The sequence below is a fragment of the Peromyscus leucopus genome, chromosome 7 (assembly GCF_004664715.2).
Source record: "Peromyscus leucopus breed LL Stock chromosome 7, UCI_PerLeu_2.1, whole genome shotgun sequence".
NCBI classification, from domain to species: Eukaryota; Metazoa; Chordata; class Mammalia; order Rodentia; family Cricetidae; genus Peromyscus; species Peromyscus leucopus.
The window spans coordinates 77,937,790-77,957,613 of NC_051069.1; the positions used below are offsets into that span (position 1 = coordinate 77,937,790).

At 42.1% G+C, this 19,824-nt stretch overlaps 1 protein-coding gene across 2 annotated transcripts in view; it reads left to right on the top strand.

Moving 5' to 3' along the window:
- Mthfs (methenyltetrahydrofolate synthetase) overlaps positions 1-19,504 on the top strand; it is a 36,841-nt gene extending 17,337 nt beyond the window's left edge. For both annotated transcript variants that reach the window (XM_028865946.2, XM_028865947.2), the window contains one exon: positions 17,508-19,504. In XM_028865946.2, the coding sequence (XP_028721779.1) occupies positions 17,508-17,740 (233 nt within the window). In that variant the 3' untranslated portion in view covers positions 17,741-19,504. The remainder of the gene's footprint in view (positions 1-17,507) is intronic.
- The last annotated feature ends 320 nt before the right edge of the window (positions 19,505-19,824 follow it).

Consider the following 19,824-nt stretch of genomic DNA (forward strand, 5'->3'; position numbering starts at 1 on the left):
GAACAGTTTGTAACAGAGTTGGAGTTTATTAGAAAAGTTTTTAATATACATTTAATATACAATATTGAGAGAGTAGGGTGGAGAGGGAGAAGAGGAAAGGGAGACAGAGACAAACAGACTCATGTAGCAGGAATCTTAACAGTTCTTATTAATAAAATCAAATGTGAAGTCAGTTATTGGGGTGAATCCTGGAAGATCAGAGAGACAGAACAAGCCACAGCTAACCTCACCTGGCCAACTTCTCAGCTAATCTTGTTTCCTCAGACTGGAAGCATCTGAGTCCTCATATCCAAATGGCTCTCAGCTAAACTGCTACTCGAAAGCCTGAAGCTTAACCAGCCAAATGCTTAACCAGCCAAATGCTTCTAGTTCCTGGTCTTCACGCTTTATATACCTTTCTGCTATCTGCCATCACTCCCTGGGATTAAAGGCTCACTTTCTGGGATTAAAGGGGGTGAGTCACCATGCTTGGCTGTATCTTTGAACAGATGGATTTCTGCCTTTGGAATGCTAGGATTAAAGGTGTGAGTGCCACCATTTTCTAGCCTTTGTATCTAGTGGCTGTTCTGTCTCTGACCCCAGATAAGTTTATTAGTGTGCACAATATTTTGGGGAACACAATACCACCAGAGACTCATTTAGGAAAAAAACAACACACACCCAAGTGTAGGCATGGATGTCCCCAATGGAGAGTTGCCCTTGATGTCTTAGGATAGCTGTGTAAACATTCTGGTGACTTTTCAAGTTACATTATTTCAGGTCTAGAGAGATGGCTCTGGTTAAGAGCAGGTATATGTCTTGTAGAAGATCTGAGCTCAGTATCTAGTGCCCACACCAGGCAGTTCCAGCTCCAAAGGGTCCAGATCTCTCTTCTTGTCTATACAGGTATCTGTACTCAAATGCACATACCCACACAAAACTAAAAATTGTAAAAATAAATCTTTCAAGTTAAATTTTCAGTATTCAATGTGGTGGTATTGTCTTCCCCAAAATATTGTGCACTGCCAATAAACTTATCTGGGGTCAGAGAACAGGACAGCCACAATATTAAACATAGAGGATAGACAGTGGCAGCACACGCCTTTAATAACCTAGCATTCCAGAGGCAGAAATCCATCTGGATCTCTGTGAGTTCAAGGCCACATTGGAAACAGCCAGGCATGGTGACACACGCCTTTAATCCCAAGAAGTGAGCCTTTAATCCCAGGGAGTGATAGCAGATAGCAGAAAGGTAGATAAGGCGTGAAGACCAGAAACAAGAAGCATTTGGCAGGTTAAGCTTTTAGGCTTTTGAGCTACAGTTCAGCTGAAACCCATTCTGGATGAGGACTCAGAGGTTTCCGGTCTGAGGAAACAGGTTCAGCTGAGGAACTGGCAAGGTGAGGAAGCTGTGGCTTATTCTACTTCTCTGATTTTTCAGCATTCACCCCAATACTTGGCTCCAGGTTTGATTTTATTAATAAGTACCTTTAAGATTCATGCTCAATTCAAAGAGTTTAGAGAGTAGCTAAAGATGTTTTGGTATATTTGTTCTGCCAGAAACTTCTGTTTTGTAAATAAAGTAGTTTCTGAGGTACATTGAACAGAATTACTGGCTGATAAGATAAAGGCACAAGTAGTCCAAAGAGTCAACAGAATTTTTAGCATAGTATCCTCCATGTCTTCACGTACTCCTGACCTTGCTTCTGCACATTTCCTTTAGTGTACTGTTAAGTGTATTTTAGCCAGGTTATACTTGTTACTATTGTGTGTACATTTTTTCCTTTTCATATAGTGGATATAGTATGTATTTTCAGTGATATAAAGAGAGAAGGAGATAAAGTGTGTTTGTGTGTGTGTGTGTGTGTGTGTGTGTGTGTGTGTGTGTGTGTTAGTTTTTTGCTAGATAGTGCCTGGAACTCATTATTTTCTTTATCCACTCCCCTCTCCCCCCCCCACCCAATGCTGTGATTACACACGTGTATCACAGCTGGATACTCTATTATGCTTTAAAGTGATGATTTCTGTTGTATAGAAAAGCATAGCAGCATAGACTTTTTAAATAGGATCAGGAGTTTCTAAAAGAATATTAAAGATTATTATAATCTTAAATTATTTCTCAAGTTTGATGAAAACAAACATTGAAACTTTGATTTTCTAAGAATCATGTATCCTTGATGAACTGTTTTCAAAATGAGGTGTGCAAACTATAGTTTCCAAGGCTATTTCTTAGATGAATTGCATACTTTTCTCCAAGTCCACCAGATGTCAGTGTTTCACAGATGTATTAGTCTGAAGCAGTGCCTTTGTCCACAGTCTCCACATTCCTCTGTCCCTTAGTCAGTTGACAATGTAGTCGGAATCATTGAAATCGGAGTCAACTGGAGACCATCCAAGTCAGCCTTTTACCTTTGGTAAGGGAATGGGGCTCTGTGGGAAATGATTCATCAAAGCCACAAAGTGAACAGTGAAGCCAAGCCAAGTGTTTTTGTTTCTAAGACTCTCCATCTTCAGAAGTTGATTAAAAATAGGTGCCAAAATCATGGAAAACAAAAATGTATAATCCAGAATAGAAGCCCCACTTTGGAGGAAAAAGAGGCAAATACTGTTCCATTTGTTTGGGTATATAGACAGCAGTTCAGTTGTGATGAATAAGTTGCTAGATTCTTAAACTGTATAATTAGATGGAACCATCTGAAACAGCTGGCTGGGTATGGAATTACTGGATGTGAAAGTGACCTTTGAAAACGATTCTGTTCTTTATCTGAGTCATATGACACCAGCGTCGGTACTTTTCTAATACCAGTAGAATAACTCCCACATCCTCTCTGCCCATAGCCTTATCCATTGCCTTGGAGAAAAATAATACAAACCATTTAGTTCTACCTGTGTTGAAAAACACTATGGAAGAATTTATTATCTTTTTAAATAAATGCATGGGATAAGAGACAAACCATGTTATTTTCCTTCTATGTTATGGCTAGAGAGACAAACCCGTGCAAATAAGGGAACACTTAGACAAAGTCATAGAGAATATGATATCCACTTTAAGGAAACACCTCATCTTTAACCAGCACACAACAGTTTTTCATAACATGTAAAGGAATGTAAGACATGTAATTGCTAGGCTCTAGAAAGTTCTCCCTCATTATGTGATGAGCACCCACTGTATCCCTGTTGACCCAAGTTCCCTTCAGGGGAACTCCTTTAAGCTTCTGCTTCTAAGTTCTTGAGAGGGTCTTTAGAAGAGTCAGTTGTCTGGTGGGATACATGGGGATACAAGTTACTGGGGTCTGATTACAAACCAGTAGCCAACAAGAACCTTCTCTAGAGCCTTCCTTCAGAGTGCTGCAGGGAATGTGGGAATGCTGTGCAGTTTTATACTGCATATTCATAAGGAGTGGGTTTGCTTATGTAGGAATATGTTAATGTAGCATTTTAAATGCTAGGAATGATTTTAGTCTGTTTCTGTGTAGTCTTAAAGATGCTTCTCACTGGTCCTGGGCCTTCTACACCTCACAGTGGTGTTTATTTTCCTTGGAGATTCAGTTGACCTCCCATGGCCACTCATGTTCCCCTGATTTTCCTGTCAAGCTGCCCAAGGTCTTCCCTGATTCTCCTGATGAAATTTAGTGGGTTTCTTTCCTGGGCACTGGCGGCAATTTTCTATGTGTATGCTATGGACCTGCTGCCTTGTTTTCCAGAGGCAACCATCACTGTCCCTGAACACATGCCAAGCTCTCCAAATCTATGCTTTGGCTTATTTTGATATTACAGGCCATCACTGACCCTCTTGCAGATTCCTGGAAGTTCTGTTTTTCCAGCACCCACTTCCTTAATGTCATTTTCCTGGACTTAACCCCTTTGCCAGTGGGATATAATTATCTCCTTTCTGTATATTGCCTTGGCACTTAAATTACTCTGTTCCTATTACAGTTTAGGTGTTTTCTTACACTCAACTTCTTGGGTCTGTTTTTAGCTGAGTGAGTTGTTAGTCCTTATTGGTATATACCTTTCCTATGCTCTTTGTAGTTCTTTGGGTGTGACTGACATTGTATTCATTGAGTTATTAATGATGGCTATTTATTGACTTGATTGCATTGAATTTCTGATAGAATGTCAAGCTTTGGGATTTTTTTTTTTCTGCTTCCCCTTTCTGGTCAAGCTGGTTTTAGGGTGCATTAAGGGTTTCAAGATGAAGTTTTTTACCCACCAGAAAAGGATGTATTGAAGCAGATAACAAGGCTAGCTGGAGTAGAAAAATTACCACAATTCATTGGAAAAGGATGTTATAGAGACCTAGGTGATACTATTTCATAGCATTGTCTTACTTTAACTTAGGTTTTGCAGCAGTAAAAGTTGTTCTGGTCCACAAGGATCATATCAGGTGAGCTATGAGGCTTCCTATAAATGGAGGATGAGAGCAAGCTGGAGGAATATACTGTAAGTCTAGTTACATTTGCTGAACCAGAGATCCTGCTGAGCTTTCAAGTGTCTGTTAAACATTTGAGTAAAACAAGAGATGGAAGCCAGCAAGCAGTTTCCATTTTGCTAAAGTCTCGAGGCTGAGGAAATTGACAGAACTATAACTGACTAGGATAAAGAATTTGTGAGCTCATCGTGTACAAAGTAAGATAGATAGCAAGAAATCGAAAGGTACACTTACCCTTTACCTGGAAGAGATGCTCTTCATTACTCTAAAGCAGTGGTTCTCAACCTTCTTAATGATTACAACCCTTTAATACAGTTTTTCATGTGGTAACCCCCAACCATAAAATTATTTCATAAATAATTTTATTACTTTTATAAATTATACTGTACATATTTGTGTTTCCAATGGTCTTAAGTGACTCCTGTGAAAGAGTCATATGACCCCCTCCTCAAAGGGCCCCAAACCACAGGTTGAGAAACACTGCTTTGAGAGTAAGCCACATTTTAATTCATTAATGATGCTGGTTGCTTCCACATGCTAGGGAAACACTCTCCTATCCAGAATCTTAGCCCTTTTCTTCTCTTTTGTGCTACCTCTCCTGTCGTGTGTGTGTGTGTGTGTGTGTGTGTGTGTGTGTGTGTGTGTGTGTGTGTGTTTTATTGTAAGGAAGCACATAGTATAAAATCCACACTTTTGCCCTTCCATTCAGCAGTGTTAAGTTCATTCAGCTCTTGTGCAACAGATCTCTGCCAGGCTATGGTGGTGCAAACCTTTAATCCCAGTACTCTGGAGGTAGAGGCAGGTAGATCTCTGTGAGTTTGAGGCCAGCTTGGTCTTCTGATGGAGTTCCAGGACAGCCAGAACTACAACTCCACAGAGAAACCCTGTCTCAAAAAAAATTTCATTTGGGACCTGAAACTGCCTACTGAAAGATGACACTCACATCAGATGATCCCCCTCCCAGTCCTAAGGAACTGGTTCTTCTTTCCATTTCTGTGATTTTGACTGCTTTAGATACACATAAGTGGGGTTTTAAGTATTTTGTCTTTCTGTGGTTCTCTTATTTATTTCTCGATTGTGTCACCCAGAAAAAGAATTCTAAGAATCATTAGCTTAGATTAAAGAGTTTCTATCTTCCTCTCTCTCTCTTTTTTTTTAAGAAAATCGCATAACCAGAGGTTACTCAGGTTAGAGAAAAAGCATAGGAAAATCATTTATTCATTTCTTCCCACTTTAATTATCCTGTTTGGGGCCATCTGACCATGAATATCTCCCAAGCTCAGTGTCAAAATAACATTTAAGAATGCTATTTGATTAGATAATACTGCTTCTGTACATTTTTTTGCATTGAAAACAATATCTCCTTCCATAATGTTTTTTTTTTAGTCCATATCTTCTAAGATAGGATGAACTGAAGTTTGATTTTCTCTGCCTGTAAGCCCTAAGGGAGATGCCCAAATCAAAGGCTGGCAACCTTTCCTGTGAAGGAGCAGGTAGTAAATGTTTGGGGATTGGTGGCTGGTACTGCATCTGTTTCAGGGACTGACTCTTCCTTCCATTTTAGTGGCAAAGTAAAGTGTGGCTGGGTTCGAGTGAAGCTTTATAGCAGTATTTGGCTGGTAGGCTGTGGGTTGCAAACCTATGTAGTTAATGAATTGTGGGGTGCGGAGATGGCTCAGTGGGTAAGACTGCTTGTTGTGCACGCAAGCATGAGGACTGAGTTTAAACCCCCAGAACCCAAGCAAAAAGCCAGGCCTATTCTCCCAGTACTGTGGGAAGGTGGCACCCAGAGGATCACTGGTACTTATCTCTACCTCAGTGGAATAAAGTTGAGAGTGATAGAACATTAGCTGTCCTCGTCTGGCCTCTATGTGCCTGTGTGGGTGCACACCAACACGTACACACTACATACATGCACCATACCCACACAGAATTGGTTCGCCTCTTCTCACTTTGGTTCTTGGTAACTTATTTGGTGTTTTTCATATATGGTTATAATTGCTGTTCATAGGGATAGCAGTGACGGTTGTGATGTCTAATAAAATACTATCAGATAATTGCTACGTGTTCCGTTATTTTAATATTTGAGGCATATTTTCTAGATAAGGTGTTGGTCAAGATATAATTAAATTTTTAAGTGCTTAAGAAAATAGTTAACATGATTTGAATTGTGTCTCCTGGTGAAGACTAGAAATATTTTAGAATATTCCTACACACACATACACACACACACACACACACACACACACACACACACACACACACACTTACTAAAAGAAAATAGCTGTGTTCTGTTTTTGCATTGCCTTGTCCTGGGAATATGTGAAAATGCATCTATTTACCCCAGATGTAGCACTAACACCAACCAAAGTGAGGTTTCCACCCTAGTCCAATGTGGTAAACCATTGAGTTTGTTTATTAGGCTTGTTTATAGGAACATACGTAAGGGGTTGCTTACAGGAGAGTGGGTGGTCCCCATATAGCTACATTACTGCAAAGTCCCACTCCATCATGGATGGTGATGTCATGAAAGCTGTATCATGGAGTCCTACTTTCAGGTAATCTTCCTCTTTTTTTATACTGTAGCATCACAGCTGACTTGTGGGAATGAGTAATGTCTGGAATCCAAGATGAGGCTCCTGTGGTCATCCTTCACCTTTTTCTGTTGGGGGTTGTCCATAGCTCTGCTACCATTACATAGACCTAGGTTTCGTTGTATTTTTGTTCTTACTTTGTTACCATGGCTATGGGCCAAAGTTTTCTTTATTCTCTACTACATTATAGCACTGGGATACTCATTTTATGTCCAGATAAAGCAAACAAACAGATCCAGCAGTGTTTGATCATAAAGATGAGACATAAAGTAGGAACTAAAAATTATCCAACTCTCCATACCCAGAAGTAACCACTGATAATAACCATGTTTAAGTCTGTAGGTTAGCTTCCACTCACAGTCTTTTTCACTTTCCACTTGATAGAAACCCACAAAGGGCAACTTAGTGGACATATTAGAGACCAGAGGATGGTGAAGCATGAGCTGGAGTGCTAACACTGTACCCCGTGCAGCACCCACATTCCTGTCCAGCAGCCTTTCTAGCTGCCATGCTGCTGGTACCAGAGGCATCCTTCCCCTACTCCTACCTCCTGCAGGTCTGTGGATGGCCAGCGTCCATCCCCAGCAGTTACTACCTAAGCACTGCCCGCCCTGTCACTTTCCCCTTTGTTGAACTGCTTCCCTTTTCCCAGTTTCTGTGTCATCCGTCCACATTGCACCCCAAGCCTGACTAGTATAGATGGCTGTATTCAGTGTGGCTGAGCCTGCTTCCGTGGTAGATTTAGTAGAATAGTCTTTCTGGGCTTTACCCTCCAGCAAGAAGCTTCCATCTTTGCCAGCACTGGAGTCTCAGCATCACTGGCCATATGACTTTGCCAGATTATATCATGATTTTCCCGTTTGGAAAAAAAAAAGATGATAATGTGTCTTGTGGGGTTTGTGGGCAGGTGATGTGAGGATGTGTCTGTGAAGTGGACAGTACAGCTGGAAGAAAGCATCAAGGATTAATGTCATTGTTCCTGCTTTTCTTAGAAACAGACACTTCACAGAGGATCCTCTGCCAAAGGAAGGGTGGTTTATAACCAGAATGCTTTCCCATCACATCTGTGTAAAGCCACCATTTCTGAGATCCTGCATGGCTCATGCTCTGCTATAGCATCTTATGTGAATGGTGCCTGCCTGCACATTTCTGTGTGACAGCAGATGGCAGTAGAGAGTTAGGCTTCCCCTTGAAAGGGTTTGGGCTGATAAAAAAAAAAAATAAAAAAAAAAAAAAATTAAATAACTCTTTTAAGAAAAAACTTTCGGGCTGGAGGGATAGCTCAGCAGTTAAAGGCTAGGCTCACAACCAAAAATATAAGAAAAAACTTTCAGAGTCAACAGAGTAGGCATTTTCATATCTGTAACTATAAGAGAAGCCTGCATTTATTGAACACCTTATTGAGTTTTGACATACTTCCTTTATGTACTTAGTCTCTCTGTAAAGTCCCATCTTAAGAAGTTGGGTTTTAAGGAGAGCTTCAGTTACTTAGAAGTTTCTTAGCTACCCATAGTTGTTGTGGGATCCAAACCCAAACCCAGTGATCCATCTGGAAGCCAGTACATTTGACTGATTGCTAGACTGTCTTCTCGGCTCTTGCCTTCACACAGAAGGTTGACATTTAAGAGGAGAAGTTTACATTTCTAGTTCTGTGTGTCATAAAAATTCACAAGGAGTAGTGTGGAAGTGTAGGGTCCCTTTTTATCCAGGATCTTCCTTGTGTTCTCCAACTTTTCATCTCAGAGGCAGCCACTTCTCTGTGTATCCTTCCTGAGATGGACTCACAGGAGTGCACAGACATTGTAGAGAGAAGGGCGACTGTCTTCATAGGCCATCTTAGTTTGACTCTGCTGTGTGGAACTGCTCAGTAGTTAGTGCCATATGAACTTTAGATTTCTTCTGTGTTGGTTTGGCTTATTACCTTGTGTGTTCTGCATTATTTTTCTGTGAGGAGTAAGCATCGTGCATCAGTCTACTTTAACACAACCATGATGAGTTCAAAGTATTGATTTCTGAGTCTGTCATAAGAGCTGTCCTGAATTACTGGCCCTTGTGTTTTGTTTGGGGATTTCAGGTCCTTGTGCTGTGGAAACATGTTTGATGGCCATGCCTGAATCTCTGCAGTCAGCCATGTTGCCTAAGGAGTAGGCATGCAGTCGTTGATTAAGTTGACATTTGATATTAATAGTTCAGGGAAGCTTTACATCATAATATGCTTATTCATTCAAGGTTTTAGGCGAAGGTTGTTTTGATTGTTGTTTTGTAGTTAAATACACGGCAGTGCTGGGATCCCAACCTGGCAGCCTGTGACATAGAAGCCTGCACAGTCCATCTCTCAGTAAAATGGTGTGAGGTCCTTCCTCCACAAAAAAGCCTCACTTGTGTTAAGAATTCCACAAATCTGTTTAGAGTTTATGTGATTGTGGAGAGTTGGAATGCTGAGGATCTGTAACTCAATTATAATGAGCTATCTTTAGCCCACCAATAGCTCTGTATTATATCCAACATCCTTGTGGTTTCCAGGTGAAATCCTTTTGTGATGTACTCACAAACCACTAATTCCCACCAACCCAAAGGCTAAGATGCCACCAGATACCACCTGAAGCCTATAACTGCCATTCTCTTGCTTTGCTGTCACTGGCCTTATCTGATGCTCCCACCATGTATTTGAAGAGTATCTTGATGTGACTTTCTTTTGTTCTGTAACCATAAAACCTTCACAAAACTGTTACCACTCTGGGGCTTGGTTTTTCGAATAACCTGAACCCATGTTCCTGGCCCATGACCACTAATATTTGGCTTTAGAATAATTTATCCCTTATTCCCTTTGAGGTGAGAGCTATGTTTTTGTACTGACCATGGCCTCTAAAGTAGTTGACCTATGGCTTTCTTTCTTCCATCCCTTTGCTCAGCCACACTTGTACCTTGTACCTGTTGGCAGTGGGAACAGTATAGATGTTGAATCTTGACCCTCCTGGGATAGCTTTCTCTTTGAACTCAATGACTGAAGAACCCTTTGAGCTTTCTGAATTGCTTTTTGTGTATGAAGTGAAGAGCAGTCTGAACCCTCCTGCCTGCCTGTAGATGCAGCACTTTTACTCACCCTTTTATTCCTAGAGGATAGTAGCGTGCTGGGCATTGGTGGACACTTCCCAAATATTGGTTCCTGAACTCTGCTCTTCTTGACCCTACACTGTGGTTCAGAGTCAGGTGTCTCATGTGATGATCTAAGCAAGTGACTGCCTGGATAGGGTCAGGAGCCTAAAAAGAATATAATATGGCCACAGGCTGCTCATTGTGTCCTTCACCCTCATTCTTTCTTTTGTTTCAGAGAGAGCTGAGCTGTAAGGAGTCCTAGGAAGAAGAATTTCCACTCTTTACTGGTCCCCAGGGCAAGAGCAGGTTACAGCATAGTGATTGGACAAAAGAACTGCATGGACGCTTAGCTAAGGCTTGTTGTATGACCATTGCTATATTAGATGAGGTATCCATGGGGATGGAACACAGATATCCAGGCACAAAATCACAAGTGGGGTTGTGAGACATGATTCAGTTGATGTAACTGGTGTCACAGGAATACACAGGGAAAATGATATGGAGATGACTGGGAGACTAGAGGAGGCTTTGCATAGCCAAGAAAGGACAATTGGATGTTATCATTAAAGGTGATTTACCAAATGTATTTTGGATTTTTTTTTTTTTTGTAATTGTTTTTGAGACAAGGTCTCATGTAACCCAGGATGGCCTTGAACTCTATGTAACCATGGATAACTTTGAATTCCTGATCCTCTGCTAGAATTACAGTCAGGATAACATAAGGTTCACCATGCCCATTTTCAGGCAGTGTTGAAGATCAAACATAGGGCTCTGTGCATAATAGGTAAACATTCCTCAACTGAGCTACATCCCTAAGCTAAATGCTTTTGAGCAAGGAAGACCCAGGAAAATGCTTGCTTTTTAGGAAGTGGGTAAGCAGTTGGACTTGCTGAGGAATAGTACATTCAGAATAGCAAGATGAGAACTCTGGCCTTAGTGCAGAGAGGCAACTGCATTGTTACATTCATGAAGTTCCTGAAGAACATGGAAGATATGGTCTAAAGGAAGAAGGAGAACACTAAGAACTATGCCTGTTGGATTTAGAGCAGACAGGCTATTCCTATCTCTTGTGCTCCACCACTTACTCTCAGGATCAGGGCAGAGACAATCCAGGAGCTGAACCAGTTCCATCTGTCCCAGGAGTCTAAGTTCAGGATGTCATCAGAGACATCTACTGTTGTCTTACTGAAAATGATGTTTCCAAGGGTGAGCTAAATCCTCAGAACTAGGGCCAGTAGAAGAATGCACTAAATCCACTTCCATTTTCTCTGAAAGCCTGTTTCCTAGGGTTCCTGTTGCTGATGAAGAGTTCACAGCTCTGCTTGGTCCCATCTCCTTCCTCTATGTCCTGTACTGCAATGGTTGCCTCCCAGCCACCCCTAAGAGATACTGTTCTTATCCTCTCCATCTTTGACTCCATTTCTGTGTTTGTTTCGGAAACTTTGTATATACCATGATGGTAGCATCTGCAGCCTGTGGGCACATTCTGCCCCCCTACCTGTGCTAGTAAATAAGCATAGCCAGTTATCCATGTGTTAGTAAATAAGCATAGCCAGTTATCCATGTATATATTGTCTATGGCTGCTTTCATAGTACAAAACTGACCTGTGGCCCACAGTGTCTCACAGCCTGAATTATTTATTGTTTGGCCCTTTACAGAGAAAAAAAAAAAAATCAACCAACCTAACTCCGGTTCTTCACCTGCACTCTCCTAGTTTCTTGTTCCCTCTTTGGCTGAGCCCTGGGGAAGAAAGAATGTAGAAATCAGTTCTAAGGGAAGACTGGAATAAGTAGGTGTGCTTGATTTCACTGGGCATTCCACAGGAACTCCATCCCTTTCTCTGCCAGCCTGTTCATGAAATGGTGCCTCATATTTCTTAATTCCCAAGAGAAAGTCTCATAATAAATGTGATTATCATAAACGGTACTTAACCGTAGAGTTCATAAGTGCTATCTAATTTAATGTTCGTGATCTGCAGGTGACCAAGCAAATTTGCAGGTGGTAATGTTGAAACACAGACTGGAAAGTGACTTGCCCTTGATCCCACAGGTAGGAAGGAGCATGGTCCTTGCCCCTTACCAGCTGCCTTCAGAGCAGTACCAAGTAAGGGGAAAAAGAAAGATTGTGAACAAACACAGGGTGTAAGGCTGGGGCCGTTGAGCTTTACAGTTTTAAAGGCAAGAAAGCTATGAAACTAAACTTCCCCCAAGAAGAATAAACAATTGTGATTGTGCAGAAGGATTTGGTGGTCCCCAGAAGTTCCTGTTGCAATCCTGATGAGTGGAGCTCTTTGCCTATCCTAGTTAATTACATTCTACTCCAGCAGGGCCTGTGAAGCCAGAGCACAAAGGGTTAAACAAAATCAGGATTGTGGTTGATACTGTGTTAATATCGGTGCTAATTTATCATTGTCCTCTGTTAATGAGCCTTTGGTGATTGTAAACAGGGCCAGGCCAGAGCTTCAGGAAGAATATGCGTGAAGAAGGAAGGCTTTTCTTTTTTTCCTACTGAATTTTGACTTTGTGGTATGTTAGGGTGTGTCTAGGGTCACACTCATGTGTGTGTGTGTGTGTGTGTGTGTGTGTGTGTGTGTGTGTGTGTGCCATGGAAAGCTTGTTGAGCCCATACCTGATTTTCTTGTCCCACTAATTTCTTCATCACTGGGGAAAGGAGGCGTCCAGAAGTAGTGATGTGATGTGTGAAGATTCCCAGAGGTGTGTGTGTGTGTGTGTGTGTGTGTGTGTGTGTGTGTGTGTGTGTGAAAGAGGAGAGAAGGGAAGAAAGGATGGTAGCAAGGCACAGGAAGAACTTCAACTACAGACGGATGAAGTCAAGTAAGGGATGTAATATGTATTCAGAAAAACCAAATAGCAGATGTGGGAGCATATCAGAAAAGACTTCCTAGGTAACTACTGGAACCAGGGGCCACAGTCCACAAATGGTAGAAGGTTATTGGGTGGGGGTAATCCTATGGGCAGGGACACACAGCCAACATCCCCAGTAGACTGCCAGGACCCTGAAGTTTCAGATCCCTGAGTTACCTAACAATCCAAAGGCCATTTTCACTTCTGCTTATCAGCTCTAGAGTTCACGTCAAACTGAACAGCCATGCGAAGATAAACTTACTCATTTTGTCCCATAATATTACTTTTTTAATCCAAATATATGTACCTTAGAGGTATAAAAGTAGGGGGTGTTATGCCAGGATTGATCTATCTGAAGATAATGTACTTGTCTCTCAGGGTCTTTGTGTTCTAGAAGTCTATTAAAATTCAAACATGCAGCATGACTTGGAAAAAATTATGGCATGCAAGGAAATTTGCTACCCACTGGGGTCACTGAGACATATACACTCAGCTCTATGAGGTAGACTCCAGGGAGAGCAGTAGACCAAGCACAAGGCGGAGCAGGGAGGAAGAGGGCAATGACAGCAAGCTTACCTCTAGCCTGAGGGCAAAGAATGGCTTTCCTTATTTGTTTCCTTTCTGCATTCTGTTCTTCCACCAGCATAAATGTGGCAGCTCCAGAATTCTGCCTCCTCTCCTTAGGAGCTGGCACTGGTGGTTATCTCTGCCTTCTCCTCTTAGCAGCTAGCACTGATGGTTTTCTCTGCCTTCTCTCTTAGGAGCTGGCACTGATGGTTATCTCTGCCTTCTCTTAGAGCTGCACTGATGGTTTCTCTTTTTTCTTTGTTTTCTCTGCCTTCTCTTAGGAGCTGGCACTGGTGGTTCTCCTGGCTGTTCTGTTGCCTTTCTTTTCTGTTGCTTTGCTTTTATACTTTTTATTATGTTATCTAGTATGCCACATGAGATGTAACCTCTTAAATTGTAGGTGTAGAGTGCATTTGTTTTGGCTATAAACACAATGTCATATCACAGACCTCTAGAACTTTTCCATCTTGTATGACTGAAATGTTGAATGCTGGGTTTATCAAAAGCATCTTCCTCAGGCCTCTGGCAAAGGGCATTCTGCTTTCTGTTTATAAAAGTTTTACTATTCTAGATGCCTGCAGGTGGAATCAGGTAGTCCATGTGTTTATGTGATTTTTTTTTTTCATTTAGTGTAGTATCCTCACAGTTCATCCATGCCCACTATTATAAAATTTTCTTCTATTTTATGGTAGATTAATATATTACCACATGTATGTGCCATGGAGTTTGTTTTTTGTTGGTAAAATTTTTATTTAAGAAATCTTTTAAGTTCATTTTACATACCAACCACAGATCCCCCTCTCATCCCTCCACCTGCTCCCCCCAGCCTCCCCCCTACCCCCTGACCTATCCCCATCCCCTCCTCCAAAAGAGTAAGGCCCTCATAGGAGTAAACAAAGCCTGATACATTCAGTTGAGGCAGGATCAAGCCTTTCTTCACTTCATCAGGGGTGAGCAAGGTGTCTGACCATAGGGAATGGGCTCCAGAAAGCCAGCTCATGCACCAGGGATCCTGATTCCACTGCCAGGGGTCCCCTTGAACAGACCCAACTATACAACTGTCTCCCACATGCAGAGGGTCTACTCTGGTCCCATGCTGGCTCCACAGCTGTCAGTCTAGGGTTCATGAGTTCCCACAAGCTTGATTCAGTTGTCTCTATAGGTTTCCCCATCATGATCTTAACCCCCCCTTGCTCACATAATCCTTCCTCCCTCTCTTCGACTGGACTCTTGGAGCTTGGCCTGGTGCTTGGCTGTGGATCTCTGCATCTGCTTCCATCAGTTATTGGATGAAGGCTCTATGATGACAGTTAGGGTGTTCAACAATCTGATTAGAGGAGAAAACCAGTTCAGGCACCCCCTCCACTACTGCTTGGAGTCTTAGCTGGGGTCATCCTTGTTGATTCCTGGGAATTTCCCTAGCACCAGGTGTGGTGGTATTGTGTTCCCCAAAATATTGTGTACCTTAATAAACTTATCTGGGGTCAGAGAACAGAAAAGCCACTAGTTAGGCAGTGATAGCACACGCCTTTAATCCTAGCATTCCAGAGGCAGAAATCCATCTGGGATCTCAGTGAGTTCAAGGCCACATTGGAAACAGCCAGGCATGGTGACTCACGCCTTTAATCCCAGGAAGCAAGCCTTTAATCCTAGGGAGTGATGGTAGAAAGCAGAAAGGTATATAAGGCGTGAGGACCAGAAACTAGAAGCATTTGGCTGGTTAAGCATTTGACTGGTTAAGCATTTAGGCTTTTAAGCAGCAGTTCAGCTGAGAGCCATTGGGATGAGGACACAGAAGCTTCCAGTCTGAGGAAACAGGACCAGCTAAGGAATTGGCGAGGTTAGATAGCTGTGGCTTGTTCTGTCTCTCTGACCTTCCAGTATTCACCCCAATAACTGGCCTTGGGTTTGATTTTATTAATAAGAACTTTTAAGATTCATGCTATAACCAGGTTTCTCCCTAACCCTATAATGTCTCCCTCTATCAAGATATCTCTTTCATTGCTCTCCCACTCTGTCCCTCCCCCAGCTCAACCATCCTGTTCGCTCATGTTCTCATCCCCTCCCCTCTGTTGCCCTCCTCGCCCCCAGTTTACTCATGGAGATCTCATCTGCTTCCCCTTCCCAGGGTAATCCATGCATCCCTCTTAGGGTCCTCCTTGTTTCCTTGTTTCTTTGGAGCTGTGGGTTGTAGTCTGGTTATCCTTTGCTTTACATCTAGTATCCACTTATGAGTGAGCACATACCATACTTGTCTTTCTGAGTCTGGGTTACCTCACTCAGGATGATATTTCTAGTTCTATCCATTTGCCTGCAAATTTCATGATGTCATTTTTTTTTTTTACGGGATTTGCTTTTTGTTGTTGTTGTCATCATCATTTTTGTTTGTTTGTTCTGATCAGTTGTTACTGTGATGGACATTTAGGCTATTCTACCTTTTTGCTGTTCTGTACAATTCTACAATGAAAATGGAAGGGCAAAGACACTCTAAGATCTTGTTTTAATTCTTTTGGATAACATCTAGGAGTGAGATTGCTAGATTTTATGGTAGTTCTACTTTTAATTTTCTGAGAAATCTGCATGCCATGTCCTATCATTATGTACTTTTATGACTAGTGCTGGAGAGAACTGCACACCTATCTCTCTTCTTACTCTTTACCCCTATCTTCCTTCTCCAGCAAACAAAACTGTTGCCTGCCCGTTGTCAACACACTGCTCCTACTACCCTTCTTTCAGTTTCTAGGATATAACCTGACTCTTGACATGTTCTTAAAAATCCACGTCAAATCAAAATACCCCATGACCTGATCTTTTCACCCAGCTAGATTTACTTAGTTTCTGCTGGAGTCTCTAGAGCCCTTGTCTTTGTTGTTTGGGACAATTGATAGAGATGTTGTCTTGGTCTGAGTTTTTATTTTAACTGAACTGCAATCTCCTGAAGGCAGGGACTCTGGGTCCCCTCTGAGGACTTTACAAAATGCCTTTTTCTCATCGTGGAGAGGTGAAAATCACAGAGAATGTATGTGTGTAGCTGGGTTAGAAGACAGAACTTTAAGTCAGTTGCTCTGGAAATATAAAGAGGACCCTAGGGAGTAGGGTTCAATCCAAGTGTCCAGGACACTATTCATTTCTATAGTGATAAATGACAGGGACAGGGCAGAGAGGAAAGGTCAGTGACACCCATTTTTTAGCAAACAGGTCTTAGAATAGATAGGTAGGCTTAGAGGATTGAATGTGACTGCACCTGAGCTCTTTGGTGTGGAATGTTGCCAGGTGGGGTGGACAGGTACATGCCAGCAATAGCAAGTAGAGTTCACCTCACAGGAAGTCAGCAGCTGCTTTAAAACAGGGGCCAGTCTAGCTGGCAGTCTGAACACCACTACTTCTAGCACCCTTTGCTGGAGAGTCCTTGACTTCTGCCCATAGTATGCCATGCAGACAGTGCTGTCTGAATGGCTGGCCCCCAGCTAAGCTGAAAGTCTGAGCCTACCTTTGCCTGTCAATGGGAGGGAGAGGAGGAAGAGTGGGCTGCTTGGTATTCTTAATAGCTAGGAAAACAGCTCCATCTTTTCTGCTTTTCCCTTACCCTCTCACACCCCACCATTACCCTCTCACACCCCTCCATCTGTCACTATCCCAGGGTACTGCCTCCCAAACCTGACAGGTATGTAGAATCAGCTGCATGTTAGAATTAAAGGAAGTTGTGAGACTCTGCCCATGGAGAACCCTCTAGCTTGTGTGGATGAGGCTAGGAATCTGCCAAGAACTGCTGGAGGATGGATACAGGACTAACTACATAGCTGAATAATTATTTCCTTCTTTGTCCAACTTGATTTTTTCATAACTTCACAACGATCACATATTTCTTTAAAAATTTAAAAAGCATTAATATTATTAGAAATAAAACCCAGAGGCTATCCTGAAGTGATCTTGCAGTAATCATTGATACTCCAAATCCATTCCTGTTTCCACAGGTGGACTTGACCTCATCTTCTTGCCAGGCCTCGGGTTTGACAGAGATGGCAACCGGCTTGGGCGGGGCAAGGGCTACTATGACACCTACCTGAAGCGCTGTGTGCAGCATCAGGAAGTGAAGCCCTACACCTTGGCTTTGGCTTTCAAAGAGCAGATCTGTCCCCAGGTCCCAGTGGATGAGCACGACATGAAGGTAGATGAAGTCCTTTATGAAGACTCTCCAGCATCTTAAGTCAGACGATGACAGCCATACTCACTGTTTTGTACTGGTGTGAGGAAAATATGTGTGTTTTCCCCTTGTCAGAAACGAGTCACAATGGCACATTAAAGTGAATATGGATTGTGTTTCTTTAGTGTAAATATAAAGTACCTACCATAAAACCATCTTTACAAATCAATAGAAGAATGAATACTAGAATATTAATTCAAATGGAGGCAAAAGCTCTGTGGTTTTCAGCTTAGCTTCCTGGTGTTAAGATGGTAAGTTGACCTTTCTGCCTTGCAGTTTAAATTAAATATTTATGAGTATTAGAGAAACATAGAAATTGGGGGTGAAGGCTCTATTTCTTAATGTCCAGTCATCGGCCTGATTGCTCTGGCATATGGAGACTCAGCTGTTATTAATTGGTTTGGCAGTACTTGCTATGGATAAAATATTCCCCAAGAATATTATACCACCTAATCGTGGCTTTATTCACTCACCTTGAAGTTTTATGTATGACACTTCGTAGCTTCATGTGGTGAATAGATGGGAATCATTTGTGGTTTACATACTTTGATTCAGTTGATTGGTCTCTGGCCCTTAGGACTTTAAGATCTGATATATGTTAGGAATCATTTCTGTTGATTCATGGGTTCCATTTGGAAATGGAAGCTGCCATGGGTTGGACATTGGCAGATGGCCTCACAGCCAGGGAGAGGTAATTTTGTTGGGGGGGAGGGGAGATTTGGTTATCACAAGACACTCAGGGGTCTTCCTGGACATGACTGCTTGCTTGGGTCCCACCCGCAGCCTGTCACCAGCTCCTGCTGGCGTTGCCTCTGGGATGCCGTCTGCATCTGTTCTCTCTTCCCTCTCATCTTGCGGCTATTTTCCTCAACCCTCAGCATTTCTCAGCTGAAGTAGGCAGCTTCATGCTCAGCTTCTTTTGCCTCCAATTTATTTCAGGAGTGATCTGACAAGACATGAATCTAATGTGGACTCTCCCAATTGGAGTATTCTGGAGACTTTTTAACAGTGAGATGTCGCCTTCCACTGTGGAAGAAATCTCTTGTAAGGGGCCCCTTACCCTTCTTCTACCATCTTTTCCCTCTCTTCCTGTATTATCTTTCTGTGCATGCTGTGAGCATCACAGGCTGCTCCTGCCCTCTGCCCTGTGCAAGCCTGTTTTCCTCTGTCTGCTCAGTGTTGTCTTCTTTTGTCCTGAGAACTGCTGTGCTTCTTTAGGGCTCAGCCCCTGTGTTCTTCTTCCAGGAGGTCTTCTTGTCTCCCCCACTGCTGGTTCAAGTCCCCCCTTCTTCCCTGAATGTGGCCAGTGCTCCGTTTATCACATTGACCTACATAACAGTTATTAGTGTCTGTGTCAGTTTCCTTCATGAGTCTATAAGTTCAAAGGAGCTTCCTGTGTTCAGTATATAACTGATGTAGAGTATTTGGTAACATTTTTAAAGAATAAACAAAATGCATGTACACTTACTTCATTTAAACACAAATCTGCTTTTTTTTTATATAATATATAGTTTACATAATATATAGCTTGATATTTTATGCACAAAAGTAAAAAAAATACTTCAAAAATGCCAATTTGGCTAACAGTGGATCTGTACAATTTTGGATATACAATGAGAAATGAGAGAGAAATGGAATTCCTACAGCCTAGGATGACATGATTATACTGGTTGATCTTCCATGTTACTGCAACCGCAAGGTTAAGGTAAATGTTGATATAGCTGGCATGACTGTGATATAGTTAAATCATAAAATTACCGAGCTACAGCAGGTCTGGAAATCTTTCTTTCTTAACTCACCCTAAGTTATTCTTTTACCAAAAGAGCCAGGTGTAGTTAGAGAAATGACTGGCCAGAAATTGCCGAGTCATCCAAGGTTCAGAAAAGTAAAAAACCACAGGATCTCTCCCTGTAATGATTAATCCTGTCAACTTGTCAGGATTTAGAATTACTGTGGAAGCACATTCCTGGGTGTGTTTATGAGGGTGTTTGCAGCAAAGTTTTATTAAACAGTGAAGACTTACCCCAAATGTGGTAACTCCGTCTCACGGGGTAGGATCCTGGACTGAGTGACAAGGAGAAAAGGAG